Here is a 22,177-nt window from a genome sequence, read left to right on the forward strand (position 1 = left end):
TCAGTCAGTTGTGCTTTGCTGCAAGGGGATTTGAGTTTGCTGCTGAAGCTTCACTGAAATTACCAGTTCCTTAGCTCCCCAAACTAGCCTACTGCAGCCTGTCAGAGTTCAGTGAGTTTATAATGCTGCATGTGACTAATTGCCCACCCAATTTTTCAGGTTCAACAGTATCACAATATTAATGATAAACACAGGAAATCCTCACTTAGAAAAAATGGAAACTTTCCATTGGGTGTTCAATCAAAAAGTATTCCTTAACCAATGTTGGGGGTACATCAGAGCTTAATCTGATCTACTGCTGTCCTTCAAGTGTCTGACATGCTGCTGTGAAGATGATAACATCAGATGGAGGGGCTGGAGTGTGCCTGAGGGTGGGGAGGAAATCTTCCCTCACAGCTCTTCTGCTCCTTTGAAGTCTCTGAGTCATTGTGGTTTGTTTTTCCTGTTTAGTCATTTTGTTGCTGTGGTTACTGGCCCTGTCGTGTTGCCTGAGTGCTAACGAGTGGAGGGCATGTTCATTCACCACTGTGCATGACATAGCTATGGATGAGATTAATTCTCCCATACTCCTGGTTTTTCCCAAGCTCTGGGACTGGACAAACTGTTGGTGACACTGTCTGGGTGAACACAAGTGGCTGAAAGCCCATGATCCACTTGTGTCTTTGAGCTGGAAGGCTGCTCAGGGTCAGACACAGCAAGGCTTTGTAGTGTGTTAGTGCAGTCCTCAGAGCAAAGTGGGGCCAGACAGGGCTGAGGTTTGGGTAGGAGGTCTACACTGCATTGCTGGAGAGAGCTGTTTCTGGGTGTGGTTGTGGTATCTGCCCCTTGTCCCTGCAGTCACCATTCTGTTTGGGTTCTGTGATAGGCAACTGGAAGAAGAGGAAATGGCTCCAAGAATCGCTCATCTAGGAAAATATCATTGGAGGCTCTTGATTGTGGTGCTAGGCTTGTGCCTTTCTGTGGAGTTGGATGGTGAGGTGCCAAGGATGTGGCTGCACTTCTGATACTGTGACTGGTGTTGACCAGATATCCCATGACTTGACTGAGCTCCCAAGTACTGGACGTGATACAAGCTACAGCATAAAAGCTGACTGTACTGCAGCTGCACTTAGAGCTGGCTACTTTCAGGGTTAATGAAGGCAGGGCTTCTTTTGCCCAAAGATGGCTCTTTGAAGTATACAGGAGGAGTAGTATGGGGTTGGAAAAATAATCTGTCAAGCTGTGGTTGTTGCCCATGCTCATCCATGCAGCCTGCTGACTGGCTGACATTGGGTTTCCACTCTTCTGCAGTCAGTGTAGCCACAGTCAAAGTGAAATGTGGCCCTTTTCTTCTTCCAGCTGATGCAGCTGGAGGCTCTGTCTGCATCGTGCAAATGCTCCAGGCTGGTATCAGCCAGTTAGCCCAAAACAGCCTGTTGGTAGCTTCAAGTCTGAAATTAGCAGCTGAGAGCACAGGTGTTCCTGGTGCCAATGGGCACCCTTTTGATCGTGCAGCAAAGCAATGGGCTTTCTTACCTGGAGAGGCACTAGTGAGAGGTGTCAGTGCTCTATTTTAGCTCCCACAATTCAAACCAAGCCAGGAGCTGCTGCGTCAGGTAGAAATAAAATGCTACCAGGCTAGGACAATTATTCCTGAGCCTATTGGCCAAAGCTCAAGCCAATGCTGTAGCTCTGCTTGCTCTCCTGGCTGAGAAGGCAAGTAGCTGGGGACTTGGGAAAAGGTCTACATTTGGTACAGCTGTTAAAGATATGCAGCCTAGTTTTTGTACATCTCTGCTGAGGCTGCAGCCTGGCCTGAACATACATGGCTGTGTGTGTCCTGTCCCATGGTGAGCAGAGCTTTTAGCTGCCTCTTCCCCTTTCAAGGAGAGGGAAGGGTGGTTGGAACACCAGATCGTCATGTTGTCTGCTGTTGTTGGAGAGATGGTCGAGGTGACATTTTGCACTTGCCAGAGAGGATTAGATCTTGCATCAGACCCCTCTAGGGCTGCTCAACCTCTTCTGCAAGAAGTGTCAAGAAAAGCTGAGAACTTTTCACTCTATCAGAATCTGTCTGTTCTCCTTTCTAGGCATTAATCTCTGCAGATATGGATTTTGATCATTCAGAAAGTGACCAGGATATTTCAGGACCCCTGGGAACAAGCCAGAAGATGAAGCAGCCCAGCTATCAAGTGGTTATCTGACAACACCGACAACGGAAGTGGAGGAAAGGGAAGCAGCACTGTGATCCTTGAGCTGGCCAAGGAAAGGCAGGCTGGGGAATGATAACTGATCCCCATGAATCTGCAGAGATCCTTTTTTCTTGTCTCATCTGGATCTATCTGTCTGTGGTTGTCTCTTTTTTGGGATGCTGTCTGTGCATCCTGTACAGGCTTGAGTAGTATCTGCTTTACTTTTCTGACCCTAACACATACACGTGCAGGCACGTTGAGCTTGGGGTATGGATGGGTACTTCCCCTGGCCAGGCAGCTGGGTGTAACTTTTTGTCAGGGCTAGAGACTGAAATCAAAGGAGTATCTGGTTTGGTTTGGGGTTTTTTTAATACCTGAGATGCGACACTTTTACATTCAGAATACTCAGAAGAATTGGTTTGCAATATGTATTTAAATTTCTTTAATTGGGAAGGTTGTCTTTGGTGCTTTTTACTGTTTTATAATGAATGCAATAAATATTTGGTCTAGAACTGATTCATAAATTAAATACTTTCACGTGCTTAATGTTTTGCAAGACCCGAACACTGTAAAGGGGAGGAAAGAGGTGTTGAAATCTTTCCTGCTGAGTTCCCCACATGGCAAGTTCTCTTTCTGCAGCAGGGTTATCCTGGTAAACCCACAGAAAAGCTGAGCCACAGTGCTTAGTTTCTGCAGGTGGGTTGTATGAGCCACTTCACTGCAAAAACCTTACACTGCAACATCAGACTGTGCTGGACTCTAGACTGCAGCAGACTTGGAGGTCAGTCCTGATTGCCATCTTGCAAATGAGTGTTTACTGGGAAGCAGGGTTTGACTACTTTCCTTTTACCTACTTTAAAATAAATACATAAAAATCTCTGCAGGACCTGATTAAAAACCTAGATCTGAATAGTCAGCTGAAGCCCTATTAACCAGCCATGCTCATCTGAGAGTAAGGAAATGGTCTCAGGTAAGATTGCTGCAGCACAAGACCCCTGGGTCATCCCAGATCTGGCACTTTGGGCTCCAAGTGTGAGGTGCAGGGCTTTGCCCTTGCTCTCTTGTTAACATCTTGTGTGTTCGTCTATAAACACACAAAAATGCAAAACACTTTGGAGCTCTTCTGGGAAGTGAGCACAGAGCAGCTGCAATAAGGAATTCCCAGGCTGGGTGCAGACACACAGCTGGGAGGAGACCTGCACAAAGTTCAGATGATGTGTAGACTTCAGAGGAGGGCCTGATCCAGGATCCACTGAAGAGAAAAGACAGACCTTAAGCTGTAAACGGGCTGCTTATTGCACGACAGTCTCCAGAGGCTGGGCATCAGTTGTCTTTTTTTTTTTTTTCCCTCCCTCATATTTTTCTGAAGAAAACGTGTCTTATTAGGGGTAAAAAAATAAAGGGTTTGGATTTTCTATCATAAACAGCTTTAGACTTTTTAAAAGCCAAGCTGAGAGCATGTGAAATTTTTCTGTTGCTGGGTTTTTTTCCAACTTCAAAGTACTTTAGAAGCATTAGATGCCAATCAAAGTCCTCCATGCCCCTTGGTGAACCAGACACACTTGGCTACACTTACAGCTGTGCAGTTTTATACTGTATTTCTGGAAATTAAGTCCCTTTTTGTTTCTTAATGAAGGGTCAAAATCCTGCTTGTGCTGGCACACCAAATGACTTTTGGGACACATGGCACACAGCCCTCTAAATGGATCGTTTATATGCTTACTGAAATCAGTTTCACAATGCAACTTCTGCTCATCTGCTGGAGTCCTGTGGTGGTAAGGGCTGGAATAACTCCTGTGGTGTTTAAAGTCTTGACTGAAAATAGATAAGAACAGCTTTCCTATTAGAAACTTGTTCTCTGTTTTGAAGTGTACTGATATTTTGGGGTTTGTTCTCGCTATAGAGATACATGGTACAGTGCTGCATTGTGTGAAGAGTGAAAATCCATGTACAGCATGTCTTTGTCCTAAATTAAAAGGTAAGTGACATAATCTTTATTTTAGCCCTGAGTTGAGACTAACTGAGAGGGCTCAAAATAGGCAATAGCAGGGCAAGTATGATGGGGGGAAGGTTGTCTCTCTCAAGCATTGCATAACCAGTGCTGTTTCAGCAGCCCTTGTTTGAAACAGTCATGTACAATTATTTCCATTGCACTCCAAAGTGATTGCTCAGCCCTCATTCCTGAGCTATCTGAGCAGCTTGCAATATTTAAATGAATCACAGCAAAACAAAGTGCTCTGTGACCCCCTTGGAGATGAGAACAAACATGTGCCTGTATGTGCATTTGTCACAGTTCTGTGCCTGGGATCTCTGTGCTATGACAAAGGGAGATGAGTACCAGCTCTGGACATAGTCTCCTGAGGGGGAAGTGCTGTGATGTGTCCTTTATAGATGGGGGAAAGCTCAAGTTTATAGTCATTATGTTAGCTCTCACTGCTTTTGGGGAAACAGGAGCACAAACTGTTTTCCTGTGTTGGGTACTACTGTATTTAAAGGCTGGATCAGTTTTCTCTATGGGGTTAAATTCTCAGTATAATGTGGTAGTTAGAATCCTAAGGTCTGTTCACCAAACACACTTCTTGCTTTCTACCAAATAGGTAGAGTCTGAAGAACATTATTCACCTTCAACTTTCTGCTGAAATTACAGAATCACAAAATGTTAGGGGCTGGAAGGGACCTCAGTCATCTAGTCCAGCACCCCTGCCAGAGCAGGATCACCTATACCAAATCACACTGGAATGCATCTAGGCAGGTTTTGAATATTTCCAGAGGAGGAGACCACAACCCCTCTAGGCAGCCTGTTCTAGCGTTCTGTCACACAAAAAAAATTTTCCTCATGTTTCCACGGAACATCCTATTCCTCAACTTCCACCCTTTGTCACTTGTCCTGTCACTGGGCCAAGTGACAGGCCAAGAAGAGCCTGACTCCATCGTCTCAGCACTCACCCTTTACATATTTATAAACATTAATGAGGTCACACCTCAGTCTCCTCCCCTCCAAGATAAAGAGCCCCAGCTCCCTCAGTCTCTCCTCGTAAGGAAGATGTTCCACTCCCTTAATCATTAGTTGTGGCTCTACACTGGACTTTTTCTCACAGTTCCCTGAGGTCCTTCTTGAACTGAAGGGCCCAGAACTGGACATAATATTCCAGATGTGGCCTCACCAGGGCAGAGTAGAGGGGGAGGAGAACCTCTCTTGAACACACTCCAGAATGGCATTGGTCTTCTTGGCCACAAGAGCACGTTGCTGACTCCTGGTCACTCTTCTGTCCACTAGGACCCCCAGGTCCTTTTTCCCTTTGCTGCTCTCCAACAGGTCAGACCCCAACCTATACTGATCCATGGGATTGTTCTTTCCCAGGTGCAAGACCTTACACTTGCCCTTGTTGAATTTCATCAAATTTCTCCCTGCCCAGCTCTCCAGCCTGTCCAAGCCTTGGTGAATGGCCGCACAACCTTCTGTGTGTCAGCCACTCCACCCAGCTTTGTGTCATCAGCAAACTTGCTGACAGTGCACTCTGTGCCCTCATGCAGGTCATTGATGACTATATTGAACAGCAGTGGTCCCAGTACTGACCCCTGAGGGACTCCACTAGATACAGGCTTCCAACTAGACTCCACACAACACTTGACCACAACACTCTGACTTTTTTTCCTTCAACCGGTTCAATACTCCACCTCACTACCTGAACATCCAGACCGCACTGCCTCAGTTTAATTGCAAGGATGCTGTGGAAGACAGTGTCAATTGCTTTACTGAAATCAAGATAAAGCACATCTACTGCTCTACTATCATCTATCCACCTGGATATGTCCTCATCAAAGGCTATCAATGAGATTGGTCAAACATGACTTCCCCTTGGCAAAACCATGTTGACTGCTCCAAATTACTTTGGTTCCCAACCTTTTGTAAACTTGTGAGTGGTACTTTAAGCCATCTGGTAACAAGAGCTTGTCCAGCAGCATAAAACATACATAAACTTCACTTCAAAGCTCATTTTATCTTCACCAAATGAAAGCTTCCACCACAGTGTTAACTGTAAAATATTTATTGTGAAATGGGTAACCGAAGCTTTAATGAGAACTTGAGTATATTGCTCCAGGTGCTTTGTATGGCTCGGAAATTGGGCTTGACCATTATTCTTTTCAGATCCTGAAAGAAATATATTTCCTTGGCTGGAGGAAGAGGGGTGGTGATGCACCTGAACCATCAGCAATGTGTGTGTGTATATATATATATATATACACATATACACATACATACACGTATCTGTATACAGGAGAGATGAAGCCATTCGCTCCCCCTACAATACACTTGAACAGCAAAACGTGGGAGGAGAGTGAAGATTTCAAAGCAATGTTTTCAGTAAGGGTAGTATCAAGAAGACACTTGCATAAACCTTGCAAAGTCTAGAAGTTTGCTGTCACAATCCTGTTCACCCTCTGCTCCTGAAAGGGGAGGTTACTAGGGCTGAGATCTTCCTACTCTCTTCTTGAGTGGAGAAGTCAAATTTCCAGATGCTTTTTCTCATCTTACTTCTGGCCCATGACCATGCTGCAGAGCATGAACCTTTCTGGTATTGCATGCGCTTAGGACTGTGCTGAAGGTCTTGCCTTTCATTTTCCCTTGCAGGAGAGCCCTTTTTCAAGCTCTCCAGGCCTAAAGCAGTTGTTTTCTCTTTGTTCCAAAGTGTGAGCCTTGGCATGAGTTTCACACTAGCTTAGTTCTCTTTAAGGATCTTCCAGAATGCAATTAAATCTATCTGGTTGCTTTTGGCTGTTTCCTTCTTCCCCACAGTACATGGGTGTGAATAAGCAATGATGCTTGTTACCTGCTCTGCTGCCACAGTGCTAGCAGTACTAACCAGATGATCAAGCAACTGGAAAACCACCACGCCACCCCCAGCAGCTGGATCTGCTACAGCAACAATACAATTTAATTAAATATGCAAAAAATCAGTCATGATTGAACTTATTTCTGTAGCAACTCTATTTTCTCCTAACAGATGGATATCATTTAGCTCCTGGAGATGCTTCCACACCCACTCTCCTTCCAGTTCTGGAAAGGCAGTGTATACATGAGCTCAACTTGGCCTTGCCATGTAAATGTCTTTGTCATTGTTGCAATCCTCTTTGGCCAAGTTCTCTACTAAGCAAACTCCTTTGTGACTGATGTATAGCATTAGTCAGTGATGCCTCACTTTAAAGTAGACCATGGCCTTGCAGTTTGGCTTAGGAGGTTTCTTTGCAGAGCAGCACCACCTGCAGTGGGGGTGTCTGGCAGGCCCTTCTGTAACCTCCTGCAGCCAAATTCCTGCTACATGCAAAGTCCTGCAGTGCAAGGAGCCAGGGGAAACTGGGATGAAAAAAAATCTGACTATTTGGAGTAAATAAAGAATTCTACTTGAGTAGAAAAGCAGCTAGAAATATCTAGTCTACTTTCAAGATGTTGCTTTGCAGGGTCATAAAAGTTAGGGGTGCTAGTTCATCATCACCATTTGGAGAATTAGATCTCTGTTAAGCAGAATTTATGCTCAGCTGAGAGAGGTGACAGGTCTGTTGGAAGTTCACAGTAGGAATTTAATTTTCTCAGATGGAGTCAAAACTCAAGAAATCACTAAACCTATAATGTAATTTAAATGTGGTGCTTCACAGAAGGGGAGCGTACACCACTCTTCTTGCTGCTCAAGACCAGAGGTGCAGCCCATGCAGAGACGGCAATAAACCACAGCAGCTGTTCACCACCATTTTAAGGGTCCATAGTGATTGAGGGAATATCATATTTAGTTGTATATCCAGATCCCAGCTCAACAAACAAGAAAGCAATCCCCTCTTGTGGGCCTGTTGACTAAAGGTTTTGATTTGTTACCTCTTTAATGCTAACAGGTCACTGAAGATGAATATCCACCCACTTCTCTTTCTCTCTCTCTTCGTTCTCCAGGAGCCATGGCTGAAGCAGGTGTTCCAAGTCATTTCTTGGCAAGGCATATTTCCCAAGGCTGTCTCTCTGGCTAGGCACTGTGTGGTATGATCCCTGGGTGACTCACCAGCCCCTGGGGCTATTGCACAGAGCCCTGCATGGGTTTATTTTTAAGGCCAGCATCTCTCTGCCCCATTTGATGTTAGTGTTGGCCCATTTCTCCCTCCCTTCCCACTGGGAGACCATGTTAAACGTACCCTCAATCCTTCCCTCCCCAACCTCCTTGTCTCCAGGAATTTGATGAACAATGTTCATCCAGCATGGAAGAGAGACCGCTGATTTCCAAGGGCAGAAAGCCTTGGTTTCTTTGGCACCAAAAAGTAAAGAAATACTCAGAAGTTGCCTAGCTCTAGAGGCTTCAGAAGGGAACCACGGTCACGCGCTGCTGTAATGCATTGCTATGATCAGCCTCAAAGGCTGTTGATTGTCCCGAAGCTAGTCCCTGTGTCAAAAGGATGAGAAGCCAAATAGTCTTTATAGCTCCCATCAATCAGTTTGTCTGCGTTGTTTTTGACAAACCAGCAGTCTACCTCCTTCTGGCCATTGTAGATCCTTCTCTGTTTCCACACTACAGGAACAAGCCGGCCCTTCACATTCAGGGTGTTTGTAGCATTTGAATTTAAGGCTTCTCTTTGATTCTGGCCAGCCTGCTGATGACTTGTGTTTAGGGATTCCTGAAGTTTAACTTCATTGTTCAAGAACTGACCTGCAAGAAAAAATAAAATGGAGCCCATGACTGGATGGTTTGTGCCTGTGTTTATAAGTTGGCTGGGTTTGGCTTTTTTTTTAACATGCCATGTTTTCAGGATTCTTAGTGTATGGGATAAAGGACTTCTCTGCAATAGCAGGATTAATCTAGGTCCTGCCATTCTTTTTGAAATCTCACAAACAGAGGTTAGAATAAACCCCTATTTTTTTTATTTCACTTGTAAAGATACATTGGCTGAGCTAAAGAGGGTTTTTTTTGAGCTATTAGTAGTAAGTTCCCTCCTGTGGGCTGCAGTTAGAGGATAACAGCCCTTACAGTGGCCATCAGGAAACAGAAGATCCTAGTTCGAAAGCTCTACATTCTCTTTCCTTGCCTTCTTAGGAGCAATCTCTTTCAGGCCAAACCTAAGTGTGCAGTCATTAAGGTTTGTGCATGCAAGTGGCCTGAATCCAAAACTCTGCTACGGAGGAATCATCTCCTGCTTAACCTGGAGGTACCTACATGTCATGGGACCTATGGCTTTGGTCTTAGAGTTCTGGACCTGTAGACAGTCCAGAAAAAGATGGAAGAGGACTTGGGCATATTAGGAATAGAGAAGTTGAAAGGAATGTTGAAGTCTGACATGGGAACTTAATTCCCACCTCTCCATTACCTTCTGTCTCTGTCCTTTGAAACTGTATGGAAGGATCAGTTTTGTCTGATTTACCTGAGAACTTGTTACCTACCCAGTAGCCCATGGGAGTCAGAGGAAAGGCCTTTACTGTTGGAGATGTAGAACCCCAGGTGATTCCTCTGATATGGGGCTGGCTTCTTGTAATGGTGGATGAGGATGACAAAGCTGATTGTGTCTCTTATTGTCACTGTGATGTTGGAATTGGCAGAGATGGACACCTCAAGGCTGCTGCTTCGCACAACAGCGCTCCGACCGCAGGACAGAAGAAGTCTTTCCCCATCATCCAAGATGATTCTTTTGGGTGTGATCTCTAGGTAAGATCTTTCTGGTTTATTGCTGAGGATAGTGATGCTGCTGAAGTACGTCCGATGTTTCTTGCGGCCATTGGGTGGTGCAGGAGCTCCAATTAACTGCCCATTTACAGTTACACCTTGCAGGAAAAGAATCAGTAGATGAAAACTGGAACCAAGAATCTGTCTATTGTCTCAAAGAGGCAAGCCTAGCAAGCGAGGACATGCAGATTCGTCACATCATGCTCAATTATTCTAACATAAAAGTATTCAAAAGAGTATAACCAGTTTGTTATAAAATTATCTTATACAAAGCACACAACCTCAGAAATGTTGGCCTTCTCTGGAGACAGGTGCTCCCAGCCCCATCAGTCCTAACATTGTACACAGTGCTACAGGATATGATCAGCCGCTCCTCAGCACACCCACTTCCTAAGGTCCATCTACCTTTAGACCTACCTACCATCAAAACAATGATGTGCAGGAATTTTGAACCATGTAAGACAAATATTTATCTTCCTGACTGCTGTAACCTGACTAGCCATAGTATGATCTACCTAGATCATCCATTTATTGACTCATAACTCTAGGCAAACACAGCAGATCTTGGAGGACTAAGAAAAGCTGCTGGCAGGCCTTGCTTTTCCTCATATCACTACCTGTCCTAGAGACTGAACTTCTAGGAAGAGGACCATGATGTTATCTGAATGCTGCGGTCTCAGAGTATCTGAGGGCAGTAGATAATTGGGGTTCAATGTTTCAGTCTACTTGACTCCTAAGAAGAGAATTAGCCTGGGAAACCACAGAGTAAGTGTTACTACCTTGGCCAACACCCTTAAGACTGAAAAAGACCTGCAAAGGGGATAGCATAACTTCTATCAGTCTGAAGTGCTGAACATCTTCAGGCAGCAGTGTAAGAAATTCACACACACCCTTTGTGTCACTGCAGAATAAGACCCTGAACCATGCACTCCCATTCAGTCATTTACATCTTCACTACTACTGCCTTTCCAACTTGCCCCAAAACAAATGATTTTTAAACAAGTGCAGATCCCACTGAGTCAAAGTCTAAATGTCCACAGTAAAATTTCTAATCATTCTGATCATTTTTGTGACATGCTGTCCTTAAAGCAATGAATGTCTCACTTCCCTCAGGCCTCTGAACAGTGAGTTACAAGACAATAGTAATAGAGGAAGCTTGTTGCTTACCCAAACAAGACCTAACCAGTCAAAACTGAGATGAAATATCTCCATACTCCATCATTCTCAAGATCTCTCATCTTCATAGACTCAACTTGCTAGTGCTGCAGAGTCTGTTTTCCTCAAACTCATTCTGCAGCTGAGCCACAGAACCATTCAAGCAGTAGCACAAAGACACTTTGTGAACGAAATTTGAAGGGAATGTTGCCAGAAGCTGGATTCACTGAGTCAGGCATGAACACAGAAATATGGGGGCTAGACCACTGCCACACAGAACAGAATTCTTATAACTTTGTTGTGGGTTTATTTATCTTCTTTGTAAAACAAGCCTGTGCATTGTCTCTGGTTTTGCTACCCCTTCCTTCCACTGTTTCTCTGCTCAGGGCATAAGCAGATTATTAGCTGCCCTGCTTAGAATTCCAAATCAGATCAGACCGCAGTTTGAGCCCCTTAGGATCAGACTGGATTGGGCAAAGCAGAATTGTGTGGATTTTCTCAAGGCTGTCAAGGGTTGGGAACTAGTTTGGTAGTTTCTTTACTGAAGTAGTCTCAGTGCTTGGTTTGGATGCTTTGCTTTATCCTGAAATGAAGTAGCACTGGTCAAGTGCAATCCCCAGATCATTCTGGATCTAATGATCAGGAACTGAGCTCTCCAGTGTAGCTGCACCAAAGGGTGGTCCTCATGCACTCAAGTGGTGTTAACATGCAATTATTACTCCCCCTCTGCTCTGCCCTAGTGAGGTCCCACCTGGAATACTGCATCCAGTTCTGGGCTCCCCAGTTCAAGAGGGACAGGGATCTACTTGTGAGAATGCAACAGAGGGCTACAAGGATGATTAAGGGACTGGAGCACTGTCTCATGAAGAAAGGCTGAGCGAGCTGGAGCTTTTAGTCTGGAGAGAAGACTGAAAGGGGATCTAATAAATGTATATAAACATATGAGGTCTGGTGTCAATAAGGAAGGGGCAGCCTCTTATCGCTTGCACCCATTGATAGGACAAGAGGAAATGGATGTAAAATACAGCACAGGAAGTTCCACCTCAACATGAGGAAGAACTTCTTTACTATAAGGGTCACAGAGCGCTGGAACAGGCTCCCTAGAGAGTTTGTGGAGTTTCCTTCTCTGGAGACTTTCAAAACCTGTCTGGATGTGTTCCTGTGTCACCTACACCAGATTATATGGCCCTGCTCTGGCAGGGGGGGTTGGATTTCCAGAGGTGCCTTCCAACCCCTAACATACTGTGATCTTGTGGTTGAGGCCACAGCCATGGAGATATTCAAGGTGAGGCTTAACAGGGTTCTGGGCAAGCTGATCTAGTTGAGGATGCCCCCCTGCTTATTGCAGAGCGGGTTGGGCTAGATGACCTTTGGAGGTCCCTTCCAACCCAGACCATTCCATGATTCCACTCAATGAAAGCCTGAACCAGGAAAAGCTAGAAGAGACATAAAGGACAGTTCTTTCTATGGTTATGTCTACTCTTTTCAATTTTTTTTTAATTTTTTTTTTTTTTTTAGGCCAAGGTCTCTTCAGCGGTGCTCAGTGACGTGACAAGGGGCAATGGGCACAAACACAGGAAGTTCCACCTAAATGCAAGTGAACAGTTCACCTCCCCTTGTAATCCAGGTGACTAGAGCCAGAAAATTAGTATGCACTGATTTTATATTGACCGGCCAGAAAAACAATTTTCCAATTTCCTGCCACTTTCTTGCCTATGAAGCGCTTTGGTGCTTAGTCTTATTGCTGAAGAGTTGGCCTTACACTTCAGCTTTCCTGCACAATCATCTGCTTTGCTTGGCTACTTACCAGATTCCTTGTGATCAGAGACCAGTCGGAGAATGTCCCCTGGTTCTCCGTCAATATTGAAGCAGACTGTGAGCTTGCTGGAGGGAAAATCAACCACAAAGTGAGGGTCTCCATCCGCTGAGAAGACATGAAAAAAAGAGTCACAAGTGAGAGACTTACACAAAACTGCAGTGCCTGGGAATGTAACAAAAATGGTTTTCAAAGTGTGTTTTTCCCTGTCTTTTCTAAGACTTCCCAGTTTGTTGTTTTTAGAAGGCCGATTGGAGTTTGCCAGGAAATGCCAAGTTTTGTTTTGTTTTTCACAAAGATTGTTTTATGTTGTTATGGATTTCTCACAGAAGAGGTTGAGTTTTCAATAAAACTCAAAACACTACAGGTGAAAAATCACAACATTTTCCTTCCCAGAATATAATTTCAGTAATTTATGGGAATTTGCCATGAAGGTGTTTTATAATTCTCTTCCCCACAGTCTGTTGGAAAGCTACATCCCCCACAGCACACAAAAACGTGTCCTCTAACCAAGGGCTACTGCATGGGCAAACCTCACACTGAAACTTCCTGACCCTCAATATCAGATCAGAGCATTCAACAACGGATCTTAAACAATCCCATGACCTGAATTTTTCAACAACCCTTAATTTATCAGCTACTTGATCATTGTCATTAATAATAAGACAAGCCAAATCCCCAGTTTTTAAGGTAAATTTGACATTACCCAGTGAAATTTAAGTCTAAATTTTTGATCTCAGCTTTTTCTTTAGGGTTTAATGTATGAAAAGGATGTTAAGCAGAGATGCAGAACCAAGAGGGAAATAGCAAAATACTGTAGAATTTCCTTCTTTCTTTTTCCCACTCAGCAACCTAACTTTATGAAATGTTTTTGACTAGTTTTAGTACACACAGAATATCCCTCCGTTCCCCCCTAATTTGCAGAAGTCTCCAACATGAGGATCAAGTGTTGTAAATCATCTGCCTTGCTGTTTCCTCACACTTCTTGGATTTACTGAGCCTCTATTTTGAATGTGGTTTCATGTTCCTCTCTACTCTGCAGGTCTAGTAAATAGAATTTGGGCTGATCCATCAAGGTGGTCATACCACAGCACCATGCAACTAAGGTTTTCATAAATCCATTATTAAATACCTCCAGAATCCCATTATTGTTTTGGATTAAAGGCATGGAAACAGGCACTGACCTGAAGTTTTGGAGATTTTAATTCTTTGTTTATCCTGCTGTTGACGTGTACCTAGAAGCAGGGAAGGAAGGCAGTTACAATTATTTATTGAGCAACAGAAAAAGACATGGTAAAATCATGTTCCCTAAATATTATTCAGTGAGATTGAGACATCTTCCTGCAGGTACTTTAAACTTCATTTAGAATTAAAAACAAAAAAATCTTTTCTTCAATGGTTTCTACAAGGCTTTAAGTGCTTCCAGGGAGTGAGTGCCTAAAAGTGCTTAAAAGATTTGTTCAAGATCAGCCAGCCAGCATTAATACGAAAATCTCAGCTTTCTGTTTACCACTCATTGGTGGTTCATTGGCTAGATCACCCATGTTGCCAAAATCAGCCATGAGAAATGACCTGTGCAAAGAGATTTTTACCAACATGTTTATTTTTCCCCTCATACCTGGTGGTGCTTTGTGTCCCTGCAAGCTCTGCAACTTCTCACCAATGCCATCAGTAGAAGGGCTGATAAACTCCTCTTGAGGTGGTTCTGAATGGAGCCCAGCCTCTTTCATCTTCAGAACAGTGAAGGGAGTAACAAAATTATAAGCCAGGGCCATTGACTTGGCTTTCTCCATCAAATACTCTTTTTCCTGATTGTCATCACTCTTCAAACGGGAGTTAAGCAATTCTTTGATGGTGAGATAACTCCATACCCTCTCAATGTAATTGTTATCACCTTTACCATCTTCCAGGCCAGGGACTCCTCTGATGTCATTCCTGCTTGGCAGGTCAATAGCCACATCTGTTTTGAGGAGGATGTACTTCTTGGAGTTGCTAGCAGTCACCTCCACGTGGAGACTGTCTGAGGTGCGGTTGATGAGTTTGCCAGCGATTATGATTTCAGAGCCATTGAAGTAGTTGGGGAAGAAGTTCTGAGTAACTTGCTCCACATTGTCTTCAGGGTAATCAACACGGATGTCAGAGAGAAGGGGTGTTCCTATCTCATCGTAGAACCTTAAACAAAAACAATTCTCAGCATTAGTACTGTTCATCCAAGTGAATGCACACACTCTTGCACTTATACATGGCCAAGGATCCAGTCAGACTATCCAATATAGCTCCTAAGACATTCAGGAGATGTTAGAGCTACCAGACCCCAGATTTAACTACTCCACTATAACTGGGCCCAGAGAGTTGAGGGAGACATTACCTTTAGAGTTTTTCAAAACTTGAGTGGACAAGACCTTGAGAAGCCCATGTAAATTTGAAGTTAGCTTTTCTTTGAGCAGTAGGCCGAGTTACATGACCTCCAGAAGTCCCTTTCAACCAAAATGATTCTCTGCCTCATTTTAATTTTCAGTGGTTTTTTTGGTATCTAAACTGAGTCTCTAGAGTATATTCAGAAGCATTCCAGCATGGTCTGGTAGCCACCTACCTTCCACTATGCAAGGAGCTATTGGTGACCACTTAAATTTTCTTAAGAGGGCCTGTCCATCAAAACTAATTCCTTGGCTTCTCAGGCTCACAGAAAGCACCTCAATTATTTCAGAATGTACTTTGAAGAGATGCCGCTACCCAGAGTTTTCTAGTGGCATCTTGCATGATATTCCAGAGATAGAAACTAAGATCAAGACACTGGGCTCCCCAAAGCTGGAGAGTATCTGAATCAAAGCTTCTGTATCAGTAAAAGAACCCTAGATAATACAGGTTGAGATGGTCAGTGTGGAACAGGCAGGAATATGGTCAGAGGAGAAAGCAAATCAAGCAGGAAGCTTGCTATGCCGCCATAAATGTGTACATTTCCAAGGATTGGAGGGTTACTAACTGCTAAATACAGGACTGGCAGAAGAGAACTCCCTACTACCTTGTTGCTGAATTTGTGGAGCAAGCAATGACTTCCATGAAGCAGAGAGTTTAACCCTGTAATAATGCTTTATTAATGTAACCTACAGTACTTATGAGAAAACTTTACACTGGACAAGCCACAAAAGCCTTTAAAAGTGCTCACGGCCTAAGTTTACAGTACTGTGTTTTTCCTGCAGTGACACGCTTCTGATGGATCTTCTCAAGCTGCTCCAAGAATGCCATATTTCCAATTTAAATGCCAAACTCCTCATCCTTTGGCAAGTCTAATTTGAGAAATAAACAAAGAACTGGCCTCAACTCTTTTTTAGTCCAGGCTGCACCTATTTTTCACTGCTGCTTAAACAGATTGTCTGGAAGCTAGAGTCACACTTTCTGTTTTATTGTCTCTCCAAGGAAACTCAAACCCTGAACTGGTTGGCTTTATTTTAAAGCCTCTCTGAGCACACAGTGTCTTTGATGCAGAGACCTTGATGTATTTTAAAACATGAGTGAATTCAACCTGAGAGCTTTCTGTGGAATAACCACTGTGAAATGACACCACACAAATAGCGGATGGATACAACTTGTCTTAGAGTACAATACAAGGAAATATCAGGGTAAAAATATAACCCACTGATCACAAAACTCAGAAACAACATTGGCACTCATCTAGATTTTCCTTCCAACAATCATTTGGATTAGCCTCCAGCAAGTCATTGTGCCTTTCTGTATAAATTTGGCACCAGGTGCCAAATGGGTTTGCCATCACTGAGCTAGATAAACTGAACTCTTTATCAGATAAAGATACAAACACTCATAGTGCTGGCTTCCTGTTTCCTGAACAATCAGCACGTCCTTCATTTGCCAGGGAATGCCACTTGCTACCCAAAATGCACGTCCTTAGAAGAACATTACACATCTGGTGTGGCAGATGGATCTACAAAATCCAGTTTAAAAGGAAGATACTCCTGTCCATGCATAACCACTGCAAAAAGAAAAGCTCTAGTGGAAGGGGGTTTCATTGCTCTAGATGAATTAGACACTAGCTAGGTGAGAGCTCTTTTTGGATTCCGAGGTTCAAAACACTAATATTTTGGGTGCAAAAGCCAAACATTTCTGCCTGATACTTTAGACAGAGCTATGGTTCAGATATCTTTTTTGCTGTTCCTCTCTAGGGTCTGCCTTGGGTTACAGCTCCCTGATCACCGAATAGGAACAATTTCTGGTCCTACTGAATAATGAGAATGACAGAAAAACTTGTTAGGAGAATGAGGGAGGGACACAACTACATGATCATGCCCAAATGACCCCTGTGTGTTTTTCAAAGTCAAATATTTTGGAGCTTGGGGATAAAGTTACCTTTTCAAAACACAAAGACATAATTTTCTGGCCCAAGTTGAGATCCTCATTCCTGAGCCCCTCCATGATATTCATGCAGTCAATTTGAACCAAGCAATGCATTCTTTCCTCCCTCCATCCACATGTGAAGAGGTGGCACTCATACCTCTCATCTCTCCAGGTTTACATTCCCAAAACAACTGTCTGAATTAGGGAAGCAAATGCCTCATTCTGAGGGGCTGGGAAGCTCCAGTACAGCTCAGATGGTCTGCTAGGAAAGAGACCACTTCTGGGCAGTATCCTCAGTACCTGAACATACCTTGTGCTTCTCAACCAGAGTTCAGACTGAGAGACACTCACATCTCTTGTGATATCTCCCTGGAGGATTTTCCCTCCCAAAACCCTTGCCCAGGGGACTCAATGCAGGTATAAGCACAAGAAAAGCAAACAAACCCTTTGAGATGGCTAGCTGCATCCTCATCCTCCTGGAAATGTCTTGTCATGCCACAGTTTTCTAGTGCCATCCTCTCCAGCAACTTGTGGTCCACATCATTGCCAATGCCAATGGTGAAGAGGCAAAATTTATCATGGATGGCATCCTTGGTGTTGCTGAGGATTTTAGACGACTGTGTTTCCCCAACAGTGGGCCTTCCATCCGTGAGGAAGATAATCAGAGAGACACTCCTGGCATCAATGTCATTCTGAGCAATGTAATCATTTAACAGCTTTGCACCAGTCTGGAGAGCACCATTAATATTAGTCCCTGGGAAGGTACAAAAATTATTAGCTCATTTCTCCTTCTAAGAGACCACAGATGATTTCCCTAAGCTTTAGTACCACGACAACATCTCTAATCATCAGGATGTTTCTTTTTTTCTGCATGAGGTTGCTCTAGCCCTTTATCTTAGATCAGCTCTGTTATTCAGTACCATTTTGGGATAGGTGTTTAGAGTCCTATGAATTGAACTATAAATCACACTTTATTATGTGTAATTGCAGTATCCCTGAATGTCTCAATGTGCAGCGGTAAGCAGAGTAACAACACACACCATATCCCGCCCATGTATAAAAAAAACCCTGTGAGTTAAACACAATAGTTAAACTTAATTAAGGACTCTCTCAGATGGCACCTGAACTGGGAAAACAAGTTCTACTCACTTTGTCTGAAGGGCATAAGATTTGAAGAGAGGAAAAAAGTCTTCAAATGGGAAAACAAGTGGTTGGGTTTGTTTTTCAAACCCCAGGGGCTAACAAACTTTAAAGAGAAGAGAAATGGCTTTGTTAGCCAAGGAGTGTGTTTTCACAATACAACTAGCTCATGAAGAATGAAGCTGCCTGAAGTGGAAAGAGGTACAAAACAGAAAATAAATGAGGGAATAGATGAACTTTAGAAGAATGGCCATGAAAAAGGATTAAAACCTACTGCATGTTCAGGAAAATAAGTAGGCAAATGAGTTAAGGTATCTCCTTGCTCCACATATTTTTTTGTGCTAGTCAGGTTGTGGAACCTTTGCAAGATTAGTATGTCTGGGTGAAAAACAGCTCTCAGAGAAAAGCAGGTGAAATGAGTTAAGAGCCATACATAACAAACTCTTGGATGTCCAAAAGGGGAGATTATTGGAAAGGATGTGCTAGCAGCTCTGACCATGCATCATGTACCCAGAAACTTAGTGTGTGTAGCTCCAGTGACTGCAATGAACAGGAAAGGTGGTAAGACTTCTGTAAAGTCCTCAAAAGCTAGACTGTGGGTTTTGCAACATGGTTTCATACCAAAACCCTACACCTAAATACTGTCTCCATTCAGATTCAAACTTTTATAAGGATTTTTGTCCTCAGAAGCAAAACCAGAACCATCTGATGGAGCAGATAGTGTCGTTTCAAACCCGGCCATATCAGTCAGAGCTACCAAACATTAAAAACTGCCCCTTGCCACAGGCACAAGTATTTAGCAGTGATATTTTGTCCCCATTTCTTTGGTGCATGGGTCAAGTACTGTGTTCAGTTTTGAGCCCCTCACTATAGGAAGGACATTCAGGTGCTGGAGCATGTCCAGAGAAGGGCAACAAGGTAACTGAGGGACCTGAATACAAGTCCCATGAGGAATGGCTGAGGGAGCCTGGAGAAGAGAAGGCTGAGGGGAGACCTCATTGCTCTCTACAACTACCTGAAAAGAGGCTCTAGCTAGGAGGGAGCCAATCTCTTTTCCCAGTTGACAAGTGATGGGATGAGAGGAAATGGCCTCAAGCTGCAGCAGGTAAGGTTTAGATTAGATATTTGGAAAAATTTCTTCACCTAAAGGTGGTCAAGCACTGGAACAAACTGCCCAGGGAAGTAGTGGAGTCACCATCCCTGGAGGTGTCTAAAAGACATTTGGATGAGGTGCTTAGAGATGTGGTCTAACAGCTGTGTTAGGTTATGGTTGGACTCAATGGTCTTAAGGTCTTTTCCAACTAGGCAAGTCTATGACATAGTAGTGTAAACACAGCACATTCTACATGTGTGGGAGCTGTGAGCCTAAGTGCATTCACGTTCACTGGAAGATACTCAGGCAACAGCAGCTTTATAGGAAAAAGGCAGTCAGCCAAAACCAAAGTACCACTGGCCTGTAGTGGAGAATCGCTCGCTGCACCTTCCTGTTGAACCTGTGTTAATCATTTCCTTCTACTTTTATTCTCTGGCAGGTTCAGGAGTCAATTCAGCTGGTTCCTGCACAACTCTTTTGGAATGCCATAAGTTAAAAGCTTTGTACTCTGAATTTGGTCCCACTATTGGTAGCTGTTTAACTGGGCAGGTCTCTTGACCACTTCCTAAACTCTTCCTCTCATAATGCAAACAGTACAGCAAACCATCCTGTTTGCTGTGGTTTTCCATCAGAGGGTTTCCTTTGTTAGGAGTGGCTGCTGCTCAGGGTCAACCATGGGAAGGCCCTGGTTGAACTTCTACCAGCTGTGACTGCTTGCATAGGCCATTCTGCAGCTCTCTGCTCTCCTGGGGGAGTGCTCAGCTAGGATGGGCACTCTTGCCAAAGTATGCTTGATTACAAAACTCTCTATGGTTTTAAAGTTAGTGTCCAGAGCCTCATAGGAGACAACCAAACAAACTTAAAATCATGCCTGCACTATGCCACTGTTCTGGGGTCTCCTCCTCCCTCATTTTCTATTCGGGCAACAAGGCACAAGTGAAAAAAAAAACAGGCAAGAAATCCTTAAATGTCATTCTGGCTGCAACTCAGTAGAGACAAGAAGGCAACAGTAACAGATAAAGATCCAGCTCTTGAAAAAAGGCAATCCCATAGCCAACACTGGATTAGTCCATCTGTGGAATTCCTGCCCAAAGCCATATGCCTGTTTGCACACAAGCTTTCATATACTGCACAAATGCTGGCCCTATTTGTCTTTCACCAGGATATGGTATTTTTTCATGTGTCTTGAAGAAATAATCTGGGCAGTTTTCCCACTCTGAGGGTCCCACCAGATAAATAAGAGAATCTGCCCGATTTGGCTTTAGTAAGTATATCAGGTCATACAACTGGATCTGTGGACACCTTCCCATCATGTATTCTGATAAAGAATATACATCCTTGTGTCACATAAACCTGAGTGGAGGTGACAAAGGGGTCCCTGTGTCCCATAATCCAAGTCCCAATGTCTTTTTATTTCTGGATGCTACAGGACCACATTCCCCACTCTCCATTCTGGTGTGATTAACTGGATAGCAGAATGAATCCCGTTCATGACTCTAGATCATACCTCCAGTGGGTGACATGTTATGGATGTACTTTTTGGCATCTCTTATATTATTTGGAGTGACTGGCACCAGCCGGTCCTTCTGCCAGACCTTTATTCGGTTGGAAAAGCCAATGATATTGAAGTGGTCTTCAGGTCTTAGGTCCTGCAGAATTGTGAAGAGAGCTTCTTTGGTCTAGGACGAGAAAAGAAAAGAAAGCAGTAGGTAGAACTGTCACAGCTTTAGGCAAGAATTTAATTCTTAAGATGTTTGCTGATCTTGAATACTGCCTCCTGTTCTGGTGTTCCCATCATAAAGGAGACAGAGCTGTTGGAGCAAGTCCAGAAAAAAACTTCCTGAAGGTGTGTGATGGTTTGAAACTGTCTTTTTAATTTTTCCTTGCAAAGTTCAGAACAGAGAAAGTGAAAGAATGTAAATAAGTCACTATTGGGTGTAAGAAAGCAAAATACTGATTGTTCTAAACACTTCCATTGGATAGATAGAAATGTTTAAGAACTATTACCCAAAACAAAGTAGGCACTCTGCACATTCTGCGTTCTGCAGTGGGAGCAGTTGCTGGGCTGTCTGGCTGCTGTTTTCTTCTTCTTCTCTTCTGGCTGAAGATAACACACTGACCTTGGCAGCTAAGTTAACAACTTTCTGCTCTAACTAACTCTGCTCTCTGTCCAAGAGGGGTCTGGGGGGGGAAGCTCCTGGGAGAGGGAGGCCCCTTTGGGAAGGGTCCCCTTTTGGGGGGAGCAAAGGGAGATTGGTTGTGCTTTTCTGTTGATTGTATATATTTGTAAATGTTGTGAATTTTGTATATTTGTACATATTCATTGCATTTCTCTGCTTGTAAATACAGCCTTCATTTGCTTCCAGACTGGGCTAGCCTGGTTATTGTCGGTGGGGGGGGAATTTCAGCTCACACCGATATAAGGTGTTTAAGGACAAATTGGGTGAGGCCTTGGGCAACCAAGTCTAGTGGAGAGACATACCTGCAACCCACCTGCAGTCAGCAGGGACATCTTCAACTAGATCAGGTTGCTCAGAGCCTCATCCAATCTCACCTTGAATGTTTCCAGATATGGGTCTCCTACCACCTCTCTGGTCAACCTGGGGCAGTGTTTGACCACCTTCACTGTAAAATATTTTTTCCTTAGATGTAAGATGAATCTCACTTCGTTGTTTCAAATCATCGCCTCTTGTCCTGTCACAACAGGCCCTGTGAAAAAGACTGTCCCCATCTTTCTTATGGTGACAAGAAGGTCTCC

At 43.7% G+C, this 22,177-nt stretch overlaps 1 protein-coding gene and 1 pseudogene across 1 annotated transcript in view; one reads left to right on the plus strand and one right to left on the minus strand.

Moving 5' to 3' along the window:
* LOC128981115 (store-operated calcium entry regulator STIMATE-like) overlaps positions 1-2,183 on the plus strand; it is a 37,915-nt pseudogene extending 35,732 nt beyond the window's left edge.
* A 6,378-nt stretch (positions 2,184-8,561) lies between these two features.
* ITIH5 (inter-alpha-trypsin inhibitor heavy chain 5) overlaps positions 8,562-22,177 on the minus strand; it is a 49,587-nt gene continuing 35,971 nt past the window's right edge. Inside the window, exons 9-15 of the mRNA XM_054399678.1 lie at positions 20,927-21,098; positions 17,631-17,940; positions 14,455-15,008; positions 14,021-14,071; positions 12,828-12,944; positions 9,586-9,963; positions 8,562-8,857 (exon numbers count right to left, since the gene is read on the minus strand). Of these exons, the coding sequence (XP_054255653.1) occupies positions 8,562-8,857; positions 9,586-9,963; positions 12,828-12,944; positions 14,021-14,071; positions 14,455-15,008; positions 17,631-17,940; positions 20,927-21,098 (1,878 nt within the window). The remainder of the gene's footprint in view (positions 8,858-9,585; positions 9,964-12,827; positions 12,945-14,020; positions 14,072-14,454; positions 15,009-17,630; positions 17,941-20,926; positions 21,099-22,177) is intronic.

The sequence above is a fragment of the Indicator indicator genome, chromosome 3 (assembly GCF_027791375.1).
Source record: "Indicator indicator isolate 239-I01 chromosome 3, UM_Iind_1.1, whole genome shotgun sequence".
NCBI classification, from domain to species: domain Eukaryota; kingdom Metazoa; phylum Chordata; class Aves; order Piciformes; family Indicatoridae; genus Indicator; species Indicator indicator.